The following is a 19,277-nucleotide window of genomic DNA, read 5'->3' on the forward strand; positions in this document are numbered from 1 at the left end:
ACACTTCTGTCTTATCTGGAGTAAGCTTCAATCTGTTTGCCCTCATCCAGTCCATCACAGCTGCTAGGCACCAGTTAAGCATAGGGACAGATTCCTTGGAATTAGGTGGAAAGGGGTGACACAGCTGGATATCATCCACATACTGGTGACACCTTACTCCCAAAACTCTGGACAGCTTCTCCCAGCAGTTTCATGTGGATGTCAAATAGCATAGGGGACAACACTGAACCCCACAGGCCAATGGCAAAGGAGTGGAGGAATCCCCCAGCACCATCCTCTGAGAGCGCCCCTCTAAGAAAGAACAGAGCCATTGTAGAACAGTACTTCCAAGCCCCATCCTAAAGAGGCAACTCAGAAGGATAACATGGTCAGTGGTATTGAATGCTGCTGAAAGGTCCAGCAGAACCAACAGGGACACACACATCCTGTCCAGTTCCCTGTGTAGGTCATCCACCAAGGTGACTAAAGCTATTTCTGTGCCACAAGAAGGTCTAAAAACAGACTGACATGAATTTAAATAATCCATCTTGTCCAGAATGAGGCAGGAATCCATCTCATCCATGGTATGGAGATGAGATGACAAGTTCAGTTTTAACTCTCTTCATTGAGAGACAAAGTCAGGAGGAAACATGTTGCCTAAGCCCAGGGTGAGTTGATGACCACATGAATGGTGGAGGGAGTTTTGGAATGTAGTCTGTGCAGGCTGGGAATCAGACAAGAGATGTGATAGCCAAGAGCGTCCTCATGAGGCTGGAGTGTTAACCAGTGTTATAATAGGTGTTGTATGCCAGGAAGTCAGTCTTTGTTTAATCCACTGTTGGTGGATTGGCATTTGTGGATATATTCCAATTCAGCTGTTTCTCTTTCCAATCTTCCTTTATAGTTTGTTTGCTTTTTTTGTTCAAGGACCACTGTCCTGAAGTCTAAGATGGAATGCCTAGGAAGACTGGGGTGTTCTGCAACTGTTTTTATCCCAATCCTAATATCTGATTTATGTCTATTTACATACTAAATGAACTATGTTGTCACTGAATACAGGAACACAATTACAATGCCCAGCAGGAGTAAAGATTGCTTTAGTTACAATAAAAGTTTCACAAGTTCTTTACTTACAGAAGAAGATTCAAATCTGACTTTGACATCATTGCTAACAAGAGGACAGTTTTCCAAGCCAATCACTACCCAGTCATTTTCACCATCAAAGAACAACTAAAAGAAAGCAGAGGCTCATCTCAATCATCTTGTTATGATCAACACAGTCAGCAAGAACCACTTGTTGAGCCCTCAACCCATCCCACCCCACCCCACCCTATTCCTTCCTCGAGTGAAAGAATTGTGATTCTGAGCACAGGAGAGGATCCAGTTTCCTCACACACAAGTGAATAAATTAGCTAGACACCCAACAATACTATCCTACTCCATGGAATATATGTGTGCCTCATGCTTTTCCCAGATACACACATACGTAGTATTATCCCATTTCACACAGAAAGTGGGACTGAGGACTAGAAGAAGTTATGCCACAGGCTGCTGAAGCTAACTCTGGAAGAAGCTACGGCGGTTTAAGATAACAAGACACAGCATTAATAGAAAAGAGCTAGGCAATGATTGCCAATGATGTGAATGCAGCCAATAAGCCAATTTAATGCACCCTTTGGAAATGTATTTCTCTCAAAACATCAGCATTCCTGTCCCCATTACATTTCTCCTGCCTAATCCTCCTACTGCCTAGCAGTTACCCTCTCCTGTTAATCTATTACTACTTGCAAGAATACAGCTCACATGCACACTTCAAAAACAATCTTGTAATGATGGGAATGCTAAGACGGCACTTAAACTCCAAGTTCTGCTTGCTGTTTGCAGATGGCTGCTTTGTCTTCTAGCCATGTTTTTAAATGTTTATGATCTTTCTGAAAACAATATTTCCCTGTACTGTATGTCATTCTGTATAAAAAATCTCTATTTTTCCATCTCAGTCTAGTGCAGTGTCCTAGATGTATGTAATATGCATTTGACAAGGAGGTGGGGTCTCTCTCTCTCTCTCTCTCTCTCTCTCACACACACACACACACACACACACACACACACACACAGAATTCTTGTTCACATTGTTTAAAAATGTGAACAAGCCAACACTTCAGCTCAGGAGGAAGGCTTACACTCCAGAACATCTTTGGGTAAGAAGAGCAAATGATGGGGAGACAACAGTATGTTTTGATATATTAATTGCATTTTTATTAAGTGTTGGGTTAATTATTAATGGCATCATAAAATATCTTGGAAGTGCCAGTTCCACACAATTAAAAGAAATGGTAATACTGGGAAGAAATTCCTGCATTTCCCAGAAAACTGGAGGATACTGCCCTTGGAGGGCTCCAGAGGTTAAATCTCTGCCAATAAAACTTAGCCTTCATGTACACACAGTTAATACACATTTATGACAGAAGTCTCCCCGCAACTGGGGTCTTGCCCAATGTTTTAGACTACAGCTTCTCTCAGCCCCTCTCAGAACAGGGATAAACTACTTATTGCTGAGGCTCAGAGTAGCTAATATTTCCTCATGCTAGTAACAATTCCTAATGTTAGTGATTTCTTGTCACTTGTGGATCCACAAAACTAGGCCAAAAAGCCTTCTTCCTCCTACCTTGTAGGAAGGGCAGCTTTGTTTATTCTACTTATCATGGCATATTCTCTTCATTTGCCCGCAATGAAGGAGTTTTATGTTTCTGAAAAGCAGGCATTTTAAGAACACTATTATTTCTTGGCTTTGTTTTGTTTCAAGTGTGGCTCCCTGCCTTCCCCTAACCAACATTCTTTTCTCCACAAATGAACTCAGGCCACATTGAATATGTGATTTTTTTTCTGCTCCTGAACCTTTGTGCCACAAGTGGCTATACAAATTTACCATGATAGTTAAGAAGAAAATTTCACATCTTTGTGACTACAGGCTCTTTGGATTCAATCCAGGTACCTCTCACCTTGCAGTTCTCCTGGGTGGAACCAATGCAGTGAAATATCACTTGTTTTTCCATAATTATCTTCACTCTCAAATCAGTCCCATTGCCTTTCCCAACTCCTAAAAGAAAAGAACGAGACAGCCAAGATAATCACTAGCATTAAATCCTGGAATTTAGGTACATGAGCAGTTTGTTTCAATTCTTTCAAGGAAACACAATTCACTGCAGAGAAAATAAAGGATAGGAAACTATGCCATAACTCCTAGGGTAGCTTCTATGGCTCTTACCATGGACAGCGTAGAGTTTTATGTTTTTGATCCTGAGTGATCTCACTGGTGGGAGCGTCAAGTTGTACTCAAATTTCAAAGTGGCATAATATCCAACATACCTACTCTGCAAACAAAATGTAAGCGTGCTTTAAATTAAAAAAATAATGTATAAAGTTGCTACAATATTTTCTATAATTCTGTCTTTCTCTCCATGCTACAAGTCAAAGGTCCAAGGCAAATAAAAAAACTGAGGCAATCCTAAAAATTGGCAGACTGTTTGCCACCGTCTGTTACAACAGAAAGACAAGGTTTAAAACCCATCACCACATTGTTTTACCCAAACATGCTAAAATCTAAGACTCATCATATCTTGTTCCTCCTGTAACACAAGGATGGGGATGCTCCAAGAATCCAGAAGACTGCAGCCTACCCTCCACTCCATTTTTGAATTCTCCTGAGCTCCGGAAGGCTACAGCTCATTATCAAAGCTGCAATTTTGGACTGTCAGATGACACATCACATCCATTTTAGACTTTTAGGGGGTGGTCTATTTGGGGTGGGAAGCATTCTAAATTAGTATGCAACACCCTTGCCAAGATTTCTTTTTTATCAATTCAATATGTCTTTTTAGCCAAAATTTTACCTGAAACTTTTTTTTGAAAGGCACAAGTGAATCAGGGAGCCTAAAGACTGCACTGAGCTCTAAAGGAAAACATGTGGCCCACAGGCCATACAATTCCAACCCCTATAATGGCACAACAACTCATTAAGTTGCACAAACAAAATTGGGACCATCTACTCCTTACATTAATAGTTGTAATGTCTTAAGTAGCTCTTCAATTTAGACTCTTACCTGAGATGGTGTTTCAACACCCTGGAACTTGGAACTTGTACTTTTATCAGTTCTCCTTTCACCAAAGTACTCCAAACTCTCCTAAAGCAGAAGAAAGATATAACACAATCCATGCAGAGATTTACACTACACATCAACAATGGAGGATCTTGGGCACTGTGTTCTCTTCCAGATATAATGTAAAATTTCTTCATGTAAGCAAGGAGAAATTGCCAAGTCCCTCCTTACTTTGAAACTAAATACCTTGAACTATATCCCATACTATTTCTATGGGTTCCACGACAGCAGATTTTCAGGGTCATGGCAGAACAAAGGAGGTGCTGGGGAAATCTAAACATGAACTTTGTTCTATTTATGGATCTTCTGTACAGGATCCAAACAATGGAAATCCCAGCCAAACAGTGTAATTCAGTTGCTCCTTGTTCCCAGCAATTTTTCAAATTCCAATGCACAATCAGAGTTTCATCCAATGGACAAAACTGGAAGAGTTATCAATTCTTTCCATAGACTGGGAAGTCTCTCTCTCTCTTTCTGTCTCTGAAAGAAACCTTCCAGTCTACGGAATGGTTTGATAACTCAAAAAATTTCCCAGTTTTATCCACTGTGTCATCTGAGAGAGAAAGAGAAAGGTATGAACAAAAGCAAATTTTAATTTCTTCTTTGCAGCATCCTACCACCATCTTCCACACTATCTAAGGGTCCCCAATACTCTAAAGCCTACACAGCAGGGGATGTGTCCAAAAACCGGCACTCCATTTTCCCTTCCATGCACAGAAGCCTATGCTGAAATAAAAAAAAACTTGCATCTACAGAACAGACAGCAAATGATACAGCCCCACAGGAATAAATAAAGGTGTTTGTCTGATTCTATTATATGTAGCACCTGGACAGGTCAAATATAAGAACCATATTCAGTATTGCTCTGATGACCAAACAGAAGCTGCTGAAACACCATGAGATGTCATAGGTGATTCCAGTGTTTGCACAGTCTGGCCAGGTGATGCTAGTGCAGCATGCAAAGAGAGTACACTTCTCCCCTCCAGCACTGGACCATGTTGGTAAAAGCTGGTATGGTTATCAGCCCCCTCCCTCTAAAAATGGTCTAATTTGTACAGCTGAGAATTTTAAGTGCTTCACTTCAATCAGAGTTAAGTGAAAGATCAACAGCCATGCTTTCTGTACCTTGGCACTCTTACACTGGCTGCTGTCAATAAGCCAGATGCAAACCATCGTTCCTGTCCGACCTGCATCAAAAAGGAAATACCACAGATGTCTCAAAGAGAAAAAGCACCATGCTTGGACTGCTATTGATCCAAGAAGGCAACCATGGTACCCCTGCATTAGGCTACATTATTTCCCATGTGTTGTGTGCCTTCAAGTCACCTGTTGACCTAATGTGACCACATGAATTTCATACGTTGTTTCTAAGGCAAGGAATGCTCAGAGGTGATTTTGCCCATTCCTTCCTCTGAAATAAAGGCTACAGCAACTGGTAATCTCTGATAGTCTCCCATCCAATTACTAACCAGAATTGATCCTGCTTGTCTTACAAGATCACACAGACCTCTGCCTCCCTTTAAATCTTGAAGATACCTAATCTTACTAACAACCCACCCTTTGCCCAACTCAACTGGCCTTTGCAAAATGCCATTCTTAATCCCTCACCCAATCTGGTTGCTGAGTGGTGTATTCCCTCACAGGTTCTTCCAGCTACTAAGCACCTCCTTACTTATCTGACCTTCTTTCTCCTTACATTCCTACTTGCACCCTTCGCTCTGGTAATCAGGGTCTCCTGTCACAGTATAGGACTACCACTGCCCCTTACTCCTGGAACCTTCTTCCCCCACATGCACATCTCATCACTGCTATACCCAGTTTCAAAACTGAATTAAAGACTATACTGTTTAGAGAAGTATTCCCAGAGGTGATCCCCTCTCTGACCCAGGAAACCTCCTTTTAACCATCCATCAAGAAGCCAAGCCCTTCTTCCAGTCCATCTGCCTTGGTCCAGGCCTCAGAGGTGGAGAAGATCTGCTGGACCTGATCCTATTCCCCACCACCACTCCCTTCTCCTTTTGTGTCATGTGTTTTAGATTGTAAGCCTGAGGGCAGGGAACCATCTGACTAAAAACTTTATGTACAACGCTGTGTAAATTTACAGCGCTTTATAAATAAAGGTTAATAATAATACTGTAATAATAATCTCACTATAGAGCTTGAAGTTTCACATTGCATTGAACGGATTTTTCATTTTCAAGTGAAAGAACCAATCCTTCTTTCCTTTTACAAAATAAGAACTATTGTATTGCCCTGTGTGGGTCTACCCTTGTATGATGGCTTCAGCCAGCATGCTAGCTCATTTATTAATTTCTGTTTCATTAATAAGTTCCTCTATAGCCACAGCTCTCATGGCTACACACACACACACACACACACACACATTAAATCACTGACAACAAAAAATGTTGTAACTTTATTCTAAACCAATGTTTCTGTACTCCAGAATTTGCATTGCTTTCTGGCAGCACAAAAATGTCGTTTAGGGTGCATTTTATAGCCTCTCTTGCATGAAAGCAATTTTCTAGAAATACCGCAAACAGATTCTTGGTAATACCCTCCATGCAGAAAGTCTGAACACTTGTGAGCACTTGATAACTCTCTTAATGACTCTCTAAGTGTAGAAAATCACCACTAACTAGTATGCCTGTAGCTACACCAAGCTTCTTATGGAAAGCTTCATGAACCCATTATCTAGGCAAAACATTTTGTGACTAGGTTTGATTGAGAAAATAAATGACTCTTTGGCTCCTATTCTAGTATTCAGATTAGGACAGAGATTAGGATATACAAATAACCATTCCTTAAAAATAAAAATAAAATAGTTTAAACATTTTTGAAATATAACCATCCACTGAGACCCTTAATCTAACATTGGCTGAAAGGCAAAATTGTTTCACATTCTTGAATTCAGATGCTATCTCTTAAAGTATTAGCACATATAGTAGGTATAAGTAAAATTACCAAGGGATAGTTGTCAGGAATTAGGAAAAATGCCATCAAGCACTGTGCTGTAATAATTCACTTATAATGTTTTCTTGTTGTGCCTCAGAATATTCCTTCAGAGAGGTAATAGTGACAATAACCAAAGCAGGAAGAATTCCAGGTGAACCAAACAGGGAAGGACAAAATGCTTTTCACTGGGATAAACAAATGTAGATGTGAACCAGGTTACAGAATGAGACCCCAATGCAAGCTCAAATTACTTCAGTGTTTCCACTAGGAAAGCATTTGCTTACCCTTCCCTCCTTTGCAGTGTATTGCTATGACATTGTTTTCATCCTCTTGCATCCATTTCCGTACATTAGCAGTAAAGTTGAGCATCTCCCTTAAGTCAAAAAAAAAAAAAAAAAGAGAGAATGTTTCACTTAAGATTTCTTCCAGTATAGTATTCTTAAAAAACTAAGAAAGAATCTTGTGGATTAGAGCAGTCATACTAAGATTTCCTTCTAGATCATAGTTATCTATTTCATACTCATATGACACTTTAGATCTATACAGAAATTCATTAATTGTGCCTTGGGGTAAAATTGAGTGTCACATATGGCCACCCAACCTTTCCACATTATAATTTTGTGTTACTACCTTAAGTGTGCTTACAATCCTCCACTCAACTAGACATTCTCATCAAACTGGATACCTGATCACAGAGAGGACTTCATTAAGCCAAACCACACTTATTGTGTCCCTATTCAACACAGAGAGGTAGAGGTCTCCTCTCCACAAACTATGAAATAGGGCTACTGAAAACATGTGATTTAAGGTTAAAATGAAGCCATTTTTCTATGGATATTTCCACAGAACCATAGAGTTGGAAGAGACCACAAAGGCCATCCAGTCCAACCTTCTGAATTCAGGAAGACACAATGAAAGCAAAACCAAGTTTTAAACAACTGGTCCTGGCTTGATAAGCCTGTTCACACTCGTTTTACATCCAGTAAAACATTTGTGAAACACACATAGCACCACCTTGGCATCAAACTTACTTTAGAGTAGGGACATTATGGTCATCAATAAATATCCGTTCCACCCTGTAATGGAAAAACTTGGGGTCATAACCCCGTTCACCTGCAGGAGAAAGGACATATAAATATTAACTATTTAAAGGCACCTAAAGTTTATGTGGGAAAACTCAGTAGCACTAATTTTGCTCAAATATTCTGACTGCTTGACTCATTATTATTATTATTATTATTATTATTATTATTAAATTTTCTTTATATAGTGCTGTAGATTTACACAGTGCTGTACATACAATTAAAAAATTGATAAAAATGAAACCTGCCAATGGCGTACATTCTACAGGGTAATAACAAAATACATATAAAACAATAGATAATAATAATACAAGACAGCATTAGATAAAATAAGCAAGCAACAACTCATGTGGGGTTGGGCATGCGAAAGGAAGAAATGGATCTGTAAGACAGCTTCCCCCAAGCTGATGGCTACCAGATATGTCAGACAGAACTCCCATCATCCCCATGTGGGCTGACCTGTCAGGTGATGAAGTCCAATACATCAGAATGGCACTAAGCTGGGTTAAGAATGCGCTACAGATAAACTATGTTCCATGCCACTGGAGCTGTATTTCATACCAATGGAGAAAGTGAAAAATGTGGCTAAAGCAGCAGCACTGAAGGACAGGTGTCTCCTTCCTCATATTGAGTTTTGGTACCACTAGGAGACAAGCCCCACAGCAGCATGTGGTACCCTAGGGCAGCTGCTAGAGTCTTAAGAGTTCCTATCTAATTCACAAAGAATATCTGTAATGTCCTTTTGTGTGCCACCTTGGGAGAAAGGCGGCAAATAATAATAATAATAATAATAATAATAATAATAATAATAATAATAGTTACTGAAGGCAGATGTCTGAATGGTACAATGAAACATACTTACTGCATAGGTTGTAGACTTTGTAGTGGCCTTCATGTTTTGTATCCAAAAACTTTGCAACTTCCTATTAAAAAAAACAAAGCAAGCTATTCAAAGGGCTTACAATACTAAAGGCTAGAACCATTAGTACTACTGATTTAAAGCATAAAGGAAGTATTTTATTCGGTATTTTAATCTTAGAATTCTCCTTAACTTAATACCACTGAAACATTAATTTATAAGCATCTTAATTCATTAAACTGACTAACTGAACATATAATTTTCCATTGTTTGCAAGTCAAAACCAGCTGATCGTATGCTAAACGGATGCAACATCTATACAATGAAGACTCATAGTTAAGGGCTTGAGACAAGTCACAGGCTTAGCAAATAAGGTTCCTATCCTGTAGCAGTAATTCTACTGTTCACCCCAGCACTATACTAACATTATTTAAAACAAAACCAGCAATAGTTATAGGGAGGGGGAGGAAAGTGACAACAGACTGATAAAAACTTCAAAAATGCCACAGGCTTGCTTGCATCATCTTTCTGATTTTAAATTACCTTGATAGGATTCCTATAGAAAGCCTGCTGTCCAGAAGATGGAAATGACATTGCTATAACACGGGCTGAGAGAAATACAGAAAGTTGTAACAAGAGTGACATAACTGAGAACAGTACATTTCTTGTTTTGCTGCTGATAGATTTCAAATAGATACAACATTTTTCAGTGTAAGCAGAGCTCAGACAACTAATCAAGAAATTCCAAGTAGAATCCTTAAAGTTATGAGAAAGCTAGGAGTAAATTTTTTTCCAGTGCACACTTAAAGACCTGTAATAATGGATCCACTCGAAGTACAACTGGAGTAGAGTTCTTGTGTGTCCAGAGCTACGACTAATATTTATATTAATAATAAATTTTACTTCATTCCCACCTCTCTTCAAGGTTGGGTACAGAATGTTAAAATACAAAACACAATTAAAAAACATAAACCTACATTTAAAATGCAATACTGTATAATCATTAAAATACTCTCATAAGAATTCATATACAGATTAAAAAAGTCATGCTGCTGTTTTAAATGCAGTCAGCATTTTCAGCTGCTGTATCTCTTTCAGCAGGTCGTTCCAGAGTCTGGGGGCAGCAGATGAAAAAGTCCTCTGAGAAACTGTTGCCCAGACTAGACCTTGTTTGTTGGAGCAAATATCCCCTAGAGGATACAGGGGAAATTGTACGGGAGAAAGCATTCAGCACACCTGTCAAGAAGAAAATCTAACTGACAAGATCTATATCTAGATAATTTCACCTGCTTTTGGGTCTCTGTTGTGGATTACAGCAGTGCCAGCAAACAGTGTGAGGTAGCAAGTGAAGTGTACAGCTTTGGTCAGGAAAAGCTAAGTTCTAGTTAAGGAAGCTTCATGGCTGCACACAACTAGTATTACTTGGGCAATTTAGCTTTTGAACCTAAGTAACTTATCCAACATGACTCTTATAGGATAGCTGCTCCAAGTTCCTTAAAGCAGGTGTGGAATCAAGCAACCCTCCCAGATGTAGTTGGATTGTAACTGACTAGGGCTGCTGGGTCACAGTCCAGCATCTGGCTTTATCTTCCCCACCCATCTTACAAAAAATCCAAATGCAACTATATACCAAAGTAGCATTGTGTGGCAAGTGTAAACATGTTTGAGGGCCTAGAAATTCTGATTCTGGTTTGGTAAAAGCAGTAGGCATTGTGGAGTGGACTTTTAGACTTAAAAGCAAGCCCCCTTCCTGCTCTTTTTCCAGTTTAAAACCCCAGCTCATTTGATCCTATACAATTCTGAGCTTTGGCTTTTGTACTCACACTCTCAGATATAAGTATGACCTCTTAGCTGATATTGTGCTTCATCTTATGCCCGCAACTCAACTAAAAGCTGCTTGGTAGTAGTAATTTTCTAAGAGGCTAGAATCTAGCCGCTAGATTAATGAGTGATTAAACTCAGTTGGGAAGTACATAAGGTGAAAATGAAGTCACCAATTTTATGTTAAGCATTACTAAGGAACAGAACTTCGATTTTATAAGCCACAAAAGAGGCAGAAAGCTGTCAGACATGTCTCTGCTACAAGCCATCTCTTTACCCATTCATCTCCCTGCACAAACATGTGTGGTAGTTATTAATCCCACCAAAATTAACAGCATAACACATGAGTAATGTAGAAACTGTTTAAGAAAAAAACAGACTAAAGACATTAAAACAGTAATGTCAGGGATACCCACAGGTTCTGTGTGTACATCTCCTTCTCTTTTAAACAGGAAGAGACAACCAGATTTAAAAAAACTATTGGGAAGCATCAGGATTTTCTGTTCTGTACTTAATATGCAGTTTAGACAGCCACTTCCAATATTTCAGATTAATCCACCCATCCATCTTCCTCCTTTATTGTTTCAGGATCTTCCCAGAGAGACTAAGCACATTGATCCTGAATCAGTAGCAGGATCTCTTCTCTCCCACATTACTTGATAACATGTATGGCCCTGCCTTTTTGTACACAGGGGACTAATGTACCAGCATTTTTGGATATCTTGGAGCTCAAAAGCAAAGACAAGCATTCTAGAGGCTGATGCAGCACAGCAGGGAAGCTCAAGGCCATAAGAATATACTACTGAGGAGTGAAAGATGGAAACATTACAAGGAAAAACTACTGCAACAGTGTAGACTTCTGTTGAGTTTTTTTATTGTAAGGACTAAGACTGTTTATGTTTACAGTAAAAAATTAAAAATAAAGGTTAAAAAACAAACAAAGAAAGTATACTATAGTTACTCAGACCTTGTCCAAGGTCTAGTCACCAGTTTCCTCTGGAGAAGCAGAAAAAGATGCAATTTGAATCCAAGGCCACAAAGCTGGGTAATTTAATGAATCTAAATCATGTCACAGCAATAGATATGTTTGTTTCCCATTTTGTAACATCAACACTCAGACTTTTGTCAAGAAGATCACTGATCCATGACACCGTGTTCCATTTAATCAGTCCCTAATGTTGATATTAGTGCCTTGAGCTTATTCACTTAGCTTAACAATCAAGAACTAATGTCTTTCCAGTGAGATGCAAGACCGGAAAGGCATGACTAAACTTTGAAATTCAGAAGGCCAAATTTGCCAAGAACAGCTATGTCAGTGTGGTAGATCTTGGCCATGTGAAGTTTTCATAGCATGCCTCTAAGCACTTTACTCATTTTGTTGAACTTAGTTAGGTTTTAACTGATGAAGACACTTGGCAAGATTTGCTTTTGCATTCATTCACTCAGTATCTAGGAAAAATACATGAAGTGTCACATCTCTGCATGTAGCAGTTGCCCTTAACTTTTAAGGCCAGGAGGAAAACAGAGCAAAGGGGACTGTCTACTACTCTCACACACCTTTCATATTTCTTGGATGCCTGAATTCTGCAAGCTCTCATGACCAATTACAGTACGTTTTACACAAACCAATCAACCTCCAACCCTTATGAAGGGATACAAACCAGTGACGTAAGTGAGGTCCAAATCAAAGCCATCTTTTATATAACGCCTTTTGTTTTCTGAGACCTGTCAGCCAAAACACATACAAGAAAATTAAAATGAAAACATTAGGAAACCATCCAAGTAAGTCATAGGTAGTTCAGTATCGGGAGATCACATCACATCTATGTTCACTTCAACAGATGAAACAACCCTGCCTTGAAGGCATTCCCAAGTCTATCTTTGGCGGGTTACAAACCGCCATTAAAGTACGGACTCAGTCCGTACTAGGGTTAGGAAGGTGCGGTGCTTCCGCACCCCCCTAACCCTAATACGGACTTAGTCTGTACAAAATGGCAGCTCCCCTTCCACAAGGGGGCCGCCATGACGTCACAACCGCACCGCCTCTACACGGGGCGGCACGGACGTGACGTCGTCGGTCCGCACCAGGGCATCCTAGGGCGCCCTTTCCGCGGACCAGGAAGGAGCTCCGTTTCGGAGCTCCTTCCTGGTTTGCGGCGGCGCTTTGCTTCGCTGGGCGCAGCCTTCAGACAGCTGCACCCAGCGAAGCAATGGAGAAAGGGGCCAAGCAGCCCCTTTCTCCTTCTCCCTGCCGCCGCGGGGTGTCCTTGGGGCTTGAAGCCCCAGGGACACCTCTTTTCAGGCTGCGGGGAAGCGGCATTTTGCTGCTTCCTCGCAGCCTGAAAAGCGGCGGATCGGGGCCTCAGCGGCTGCCGTTCTGGCAGCTGAGGCCCCGATACACTGGGGAAAGGGGCGGGTGCAGCCCACCCCAAATGAGCGGTCTATAACCTGCCTTTATCTCCCTTAGGAAACCAACTTGGACTAAATCAAGCCTTTAGTCTATCTACCCTAGTTCTGCCAATGCTGACTGGGATTACTGTTTATACTTATGAATAAGTCTAGAAGTTTTAGTCAAAAAATTGACCGAAAAAAACTGAGTTGACTTATTAATGGGGTCAGTGTAAAGACTGTACTTTAACTCTATTTAAAGAAAAAAGTAAAAAGGAACCATCCCCTGGTGAAAGGCAAGAGTGCAATCTGTCCTGGAAACACTGACACGCCTCTGTTCTCACATCCAACCTTTAGTGTGAGCACAAACAATTATGCCTGCTGGAATTTTTTAAGTTCTTCGATATTGTTTTCCTTTGCTTCATCCTTAAGATCCTTTGTTACATGCCCCTATCGACAGGTCATTTCAAAATCCATAGTTTTGGCCCCAAAGCCTGTTCTCAACGTATGCATGAGATCGACTTATAGTTGAGTATATATGGTAGGGGATATGGCTTTGCTGAGTCTTCAGCAGAACAAACAATTACATGTTCAGCCATAAGGTTAACTGTTTTTAAATAGTGAAGCATTTTCAAAATAGTGGTATATTTTTATTTATTTAAAACAGCAGCTGTATTTCCCCACCTCTGATTTAAAGCATTTATGTATCACGTCTCAGCCCACCAAGGCCCTAAAGGCAATATACAATGGATAAAAATTTTAAAATACATGAATAATTAAAAAAAAACATACAATGCAGGAAGAATGCAGTTTGACACCCTTTTTAACTGTTATGGCTCAGTGCTAAAGAATTGTGGGATCTCTAGTCTTGTGAGATATTTAGCCTTCTCTATCAGAGTCTGGTGCCACAACAAACTAAAAATTCCAAACTTCCATAGCAAGGAGCCATGACAGTTAAAGTGGTGTCAAACTGCACTAATTCAGTAATGCAGATTCAACCTTGAAAACAGACTACAGACTGACTACAAACACCCCTTAAAAATTATGTGAAAGCAGACAGAGGAGCCAGAATAATTTCAAGGGGAAAAAGGCCACGCAAAGCATCCTCATCTTAGCTTCCTGCAAGATACTCAAAAGGGACAAACCCAGGCAGACTTCCATTGGGAGGGAGTTCCACGGTCTGGGTGAATTCGTTCTATAGAGATATCCATGTCATGTATAGCACCAACCTAGCCGAATTGGGGGGCATAAGACCCTACACTGAGGAGCTCAAATTCTGGGCAAGCTCATATGGTAGGAGATGGTCCTGCAGATACCCTGGCCTTTAACCATTTAGGTTAAAACCAGTACCTTGGTTTGGGCTCATAAGCAAATCTGAAGCCAGTATAGTGCTTGTAAGACCAGATTTATATGGTCTAAAATATACCGAACACAGTAAGGAAAACAAACTCCACATGCTCTAAGATGGTCATTTATTGCTTTTAAAACAGCACAACACATTTTGGCCTGTATGGAAAAAAGCCTTCATCAGGGGCCTTCAGCACAGACCAATGGAGTTGAGAACACACTCCAAAACACAGGGCTGTTGAGTGTTGGGCTATTTTGAAAGGAATAAACAGTTGACCATCTTAGAGTACGTGAAGCTTGTCTCTTTACTGTTTTCTGTTTTTAATGTGCTTTTCAAAACTCTCTTCACCTCTAAAATATACAGCCAACAATAGTAAGGCTGACACATTTTGCTCTAGCTATACCTTCCTTGCATTTTTCAAGGGCAGCCCCATGTAGACCACAATGCAGTAATCTAATTGTGAGGTAATTAAGACAAACCGTCCAATTATAAAGATTGTATGTACAGCGCTGTGTAAATTTACAGCGCTTTATAAATAAAGGTTAATAATAATAATAATAACAAAGATCACTGTGTCCAAATCTGTCCTGCCCAGAAGAGGGTGAAGTTGGAGCACAAAACAAAGCTAGGCAAAGGCATTCCTGGTCAGCACAGCCACCTGGCCTTCTAGGAGCAGCACTGGATCTAAGCACATGCTCAAGCTATGTACCTGAACTGTTTTTAACACAAATATGGAGCTAAACAAGTAAAAAACACATTTGAAATGCAAGAGATGATTTGCATAAAAGCTTGACAGTCACATGGCTCAGAAACACACGTGTGATGCTTGTAAAAAAATAGAAGAGATTTGGGTGGTTATGCTACACTGAGCCTTGAAATGTAACTGAGCAAGCAAGGATGTTTCGTAGATTTACCAATAAAAGAAAGCATTGGGCAATGAATCTTTCTTTTCTTCCTTAATATATTTTTGGGGAAGTGCCAGCATGGTGTAGTAGTTTGGACGCAGGACTACAGAGATCAGGGTTCAATTCTCCACTTAGGCATGGAAACCCATTGGCTGACTTTGGATGAGTTATTTACTCCTGTGATAGCTTTGCTTTAGGGTCATTGTAAGTCAGAAATGACTTGAAGGCATACAACAAGAAAGGGAGGAGAGCAGAAAATGAAGTTATAAATGGAAAATTAGATGTCTGGACAACATTTGTAAAATTCTGCAAATGAGGCAGAATTACAAATACTAGTTAATCAGCTGTAATAGCTTCAAAAGTAGAGTCTGGCTGTTATGATACCTGGTGAAAACACAAGAGAAAATTTGAACACTACAGCAGACAAACGTGGCTACTGCTTTAGAAACTGGATGCCAAGAGAACTCCCTGACATGAAAAACTGTAGATAGTGTAAGAGATGGTGCTTTAAGCACCACGTATAATTCAGTGCTTGCTGTACATAAATATCTGCTGTTAGCCTTGATCATTATATGTTATTTCAGTATTACCCTCCTCCTTTCCTGTCAGTGTCCCCCAAGTGTAGTAACAACACAAGATATATTAATATGTATTAAAATATTCATTCTATAGTTTTTGTTAAAAATAGTTAAGCAACCCAAACAACATCCTAGAATCAGCTAACAGAAATACATGCTTTAGCTTCTCTCTGAAAGGCAAGCAGGAAAATCACCATATAGGCTTCCTGAGGGACCAAATTCCACTGTCATAGTACTGCACCATAGTACTGCACCATTCTCACTCCTACTCACCATTCTCCGTGTCACTTTTTCAAGTCGTTCCTTCTCAGAAGCCAGTCGAAATACTCTTATCAGAATTATAATTCTCAGGATTCGAAATATAATAACTGTTCTGGTCAAGACACACAAAAAGATCATATTAGGCACAATCGTGAGACTACAATTTATATTTAACATCTATCCCACACACAGACCTGAGACTACACAGGTATTTCCATTCCACAGAGTATAGTATAATATCCAATGGCATTTCATGAGACAGGAATCTGTGGGCACTGAGCATGCCCATGTGCAGCCCCAGCAAACAACACAGCTTTTGGAACAGAAAGAACCTGTGTGTCATGCACCTAGTCGGATCTTACTACAGGGAGGAAGAATACACATATCTATGAATATTGTCATTGTGGTGGTGGTAGTAGGTATTTGCCTTTTATTGTTCCACCATTTCAGGGAAGCTGAAAATTTATCACTTTACATCTACAGTCGCCGTTCCTTTCTCGTGGACTTGAGATCCACATTTTTGATTATTCACAGAGAGGCAATCTCTGTTATCCTCAATGGGGCACGCCCCCGCGGCACTCACCCTGCGATTGCTCATGGAGGCACACCCCATTAAAGCCTATGGGGCCTGAATACGTGCAACTCCATTTTCATGGGGGGGGGGTTGTGCTCCAGAATGGATCCCCTGCAAAAACAGGGGGCCAACTGTACTTTGAAGAATCATTTTTAGAAGCACAAACTGAATATCAGCCTGAAGGCCCAGAGTGTAGAAATGGCAGAGGGGAGACAGATGAGCTAATCACTCCCCAATGCTAATTTTGCCACCCCCATGATAAAATTTTCCTTCAATTAAATCTGTTTTATAGTAACCAACGTCTCAACGCTTCTGCTCCGCCCTATTTTTTATCTCTGCCCACCCAATGAGCATTGTCTCACTACAAAGTTGGTGAAGGCAGAGGTATTTACTAAAACATCTCTATCCAAGACAAAAGCAGATCCTGGTATGAGAATAGCTGTAATATGGAACAAGGAGAAGAGATTTTTACTACCGTATTTTTGAAAAGCTCTCTTAATGGCATAGTTGTAGCAATATTTTAAAACAAATAAGAGGTAGAGGCATGATGTTAGAAAGCCTAAAGGCCTGATTTCTTCCAATAGCTACTCTAAGATGACAGGGCATTACATGGTTACAAGAGTGGGGAAACCATCTTCCTGCTGACCATCACATTCCTTCTATCAACGGCCCTCTACAGATCGGCATAAAGAGCTGGCATGGGGGCAAAGTGGGGGTATGGAGACTGCATGCTGGCCATCCCAACTCTGCCCCCACGCCGCCCACCTAACAAGACAGCTGGTGGCATCACGCTACGTCTTCGGTGCAGCGTTAATTTATTATTTATTTATTATAATATTTATACCCCGTCCTTCAGCCCTAAAGGCTATCAGAGTGGCTTACAATTACAGTGTGCCCTTCCCTTACACGGGGATCCGTTCTGGATTGCTCTGCATAAGGGGAAATCAGTGTATGCTGAAGCCCCGTAGGAAGTAATGGTACTTGTGCCTGTGGTGCGCAGTGGCGCGGCGGCATGCACACGCCATGGGTGCACACCCCATTAGTTCTTCAGGGGGGCACAATGGGCTCTTCCGGCGCAGCTTTCAGCATATGATGAAAGCTGCGTATGGTGTGCCTGTGTAAAACGCAGGCGTGATGTATTATTTTTAATAAGACAGTTCCCTGCCCTGAGGCTTTCAATCTAAAAAGACATGACACAAAAGGAGAAGAAAATGGTGGTGAGCAAGGGGATCAAGCCCAGCAGTTCTTCTCTCCCTCTGAGGCCTGAGCCGTGGGAGATGGACTGGAGGGAGGGCTCTGCTTCTTAAGTTTACACTGCTGAAGAAGCAGCTGCCACAGCGTGAAAAAGAGCCTCGAAAAGGCCACGTAGTTGCCGCGGCACCAATCCAGCGAGGAAAGGGGTGGCTGCAGGCCACTCCAAAGGGGCAGTTTATTGAGCCCCAAAGTCTGTCACAGTACACACTGCAGGAGTGTGTGGGATCAGAGCCAGAAAAGTGGGCAGGATTAAAAATACAACTCTCATATCTGTTCAGTATGATTTGAAAAATATCATTGGGATCTAGGCAGCCTCCTTCTCTAATTTATCCAAGGTTCACTCTTTGAGCTTTGTAGTCAGGGAACACAGCAGGATAGAGTAAATGTTATGAATAAGCTGGAACGGAAGTAGTGAGGGGCACAGCCTGAAAAGGATCTAAAGTCCTGGACCAAGAGGTCAGGAAGTGCATGCTAGGCCAATGGGTCAGACATTTCCCAATCCTGCATTAAGACAATGCCTTTCAGCATCAGGAAATTTTGAAACAAGCTAATTTCTGAGCTTGTTTCCCACTCTACTGCTCTCCATTTAAAGAAGAGAATTTGAAACCTTTGACAGATTGAAACAGGGACAGAGTTGTTTGTTTGTTTTTAAACCTGTATTCTCTTTACCTTGGAATTTGGCTCAATCCACTCAAGTCAGAGGAGGAATATACAATATTGACTGACAGTGTGCCCAAAATAATGATGCCATCTAGAATGTTTAGGCTGGATTCGAAGTATTTTCTAAAACTGAAATACAAAACAGATACAGCTAAGCAAGAAGTACTAAGCATCAATAGTTTCACAGCAAGTGCTCTTGTTGGAAGGCTCTTGTGAAGCCACCTATGATCAGAAAACACCAATATATATACCCATGTGCTCCAAAAAAATTTTAAACTCACTTTTACAAGTATCATACCTCAAACTAGGATTAGTCCTGGAATACAGTGCTAAAGAAAAAGGTCCACAGAGAGGCAAGACCTGGCTAGAAGCCATTCATCTATCATACCTTTATATAGAACTAAATGAAATGCAGCTTTAGGGCAAGTAAGGAGAGAGAGAGAGAGAGACTGAAGA

General features: G+C 40.6%; 1 protein-coding gene across 5 annotated transcripts in view; it reads right to left on the minus strand.

Moving 5' to 3' along the window:
- LOC149305291 (phosphatidylinositol 3,4,5-trisphosphate 3-phosphatase TPTE2-like) overlaps window positions 1-19,277 on the minus strand; it is a 37,186-nt gene that overhangs the window by 4,842 nt on the left and 13,067 nt on the right. For all 5 annotated transcript variants that reach the window (XM_089477775.1, XM_089477774.1, XM_089477773.1 and 2 more), the window contains 12 exons: window positions 18,831-18,950; window positions 16,346-16,445; window positions 12,515-12,578; window positions 9,576-9,640; window positions 9,036-9,096; window positions 8,123-8,204; window positions 7,376-7,464; window positions 5,262-5,323; window positions 4,080-4,160; window positions 3,245-3,350; window positions 2,979-3,076; window positions 1,114-1,209 (listed from right to left, as the gene is read on the minus strand). In XM_089477775.1, the coding sequence (XP_089333901.1) occupies window positions 1,114-1,209; window positions 2,979-3,076; window positions 3,245-3,350; window positions 4,080-4,160; window positions 5,262-5,323; window positions 7,376-7,464; window positions 8,123-8,204; window positions 9,036-9,096; window positions 9,576-9,640; window positions 12,515-12,578; window positions 16,346-16,445; window positions 18,831-18,950 (1,024 nt within the window). The remainder of the gene's footprint in view (window positions 1-1,113; window positions 1,210-2,978; window positions 3,077-3,244; window positions 3,351-4,079; window positions 4,161-5,261; window positions 5,324-7,375; window positions 7,465-8,122; window positions 8,205-9,035; window positions 9,097-9,575; window positions 9,641-12,514; window positions 12,579-16,345; window positions 16,446-18,830; window positions 18,951-19,277) is intronic.

This window comes from Sceloporus occidentalis, unplaced genomic scaffold, assembly GCF_023333645.1.
Source record: "Sceloporus occidentalis isolate IW3139 unplaced genomic scaffold, rSceOcc1.0.p SCAF_12, whole genome shotgun sequence".
Lineage (NCBI taxonomy): Eukaryota > Metazoa > Chordata > Lepidosauria > Squamata > Phrynosomatidae > Sceloporus > Sceloporus occidentalis.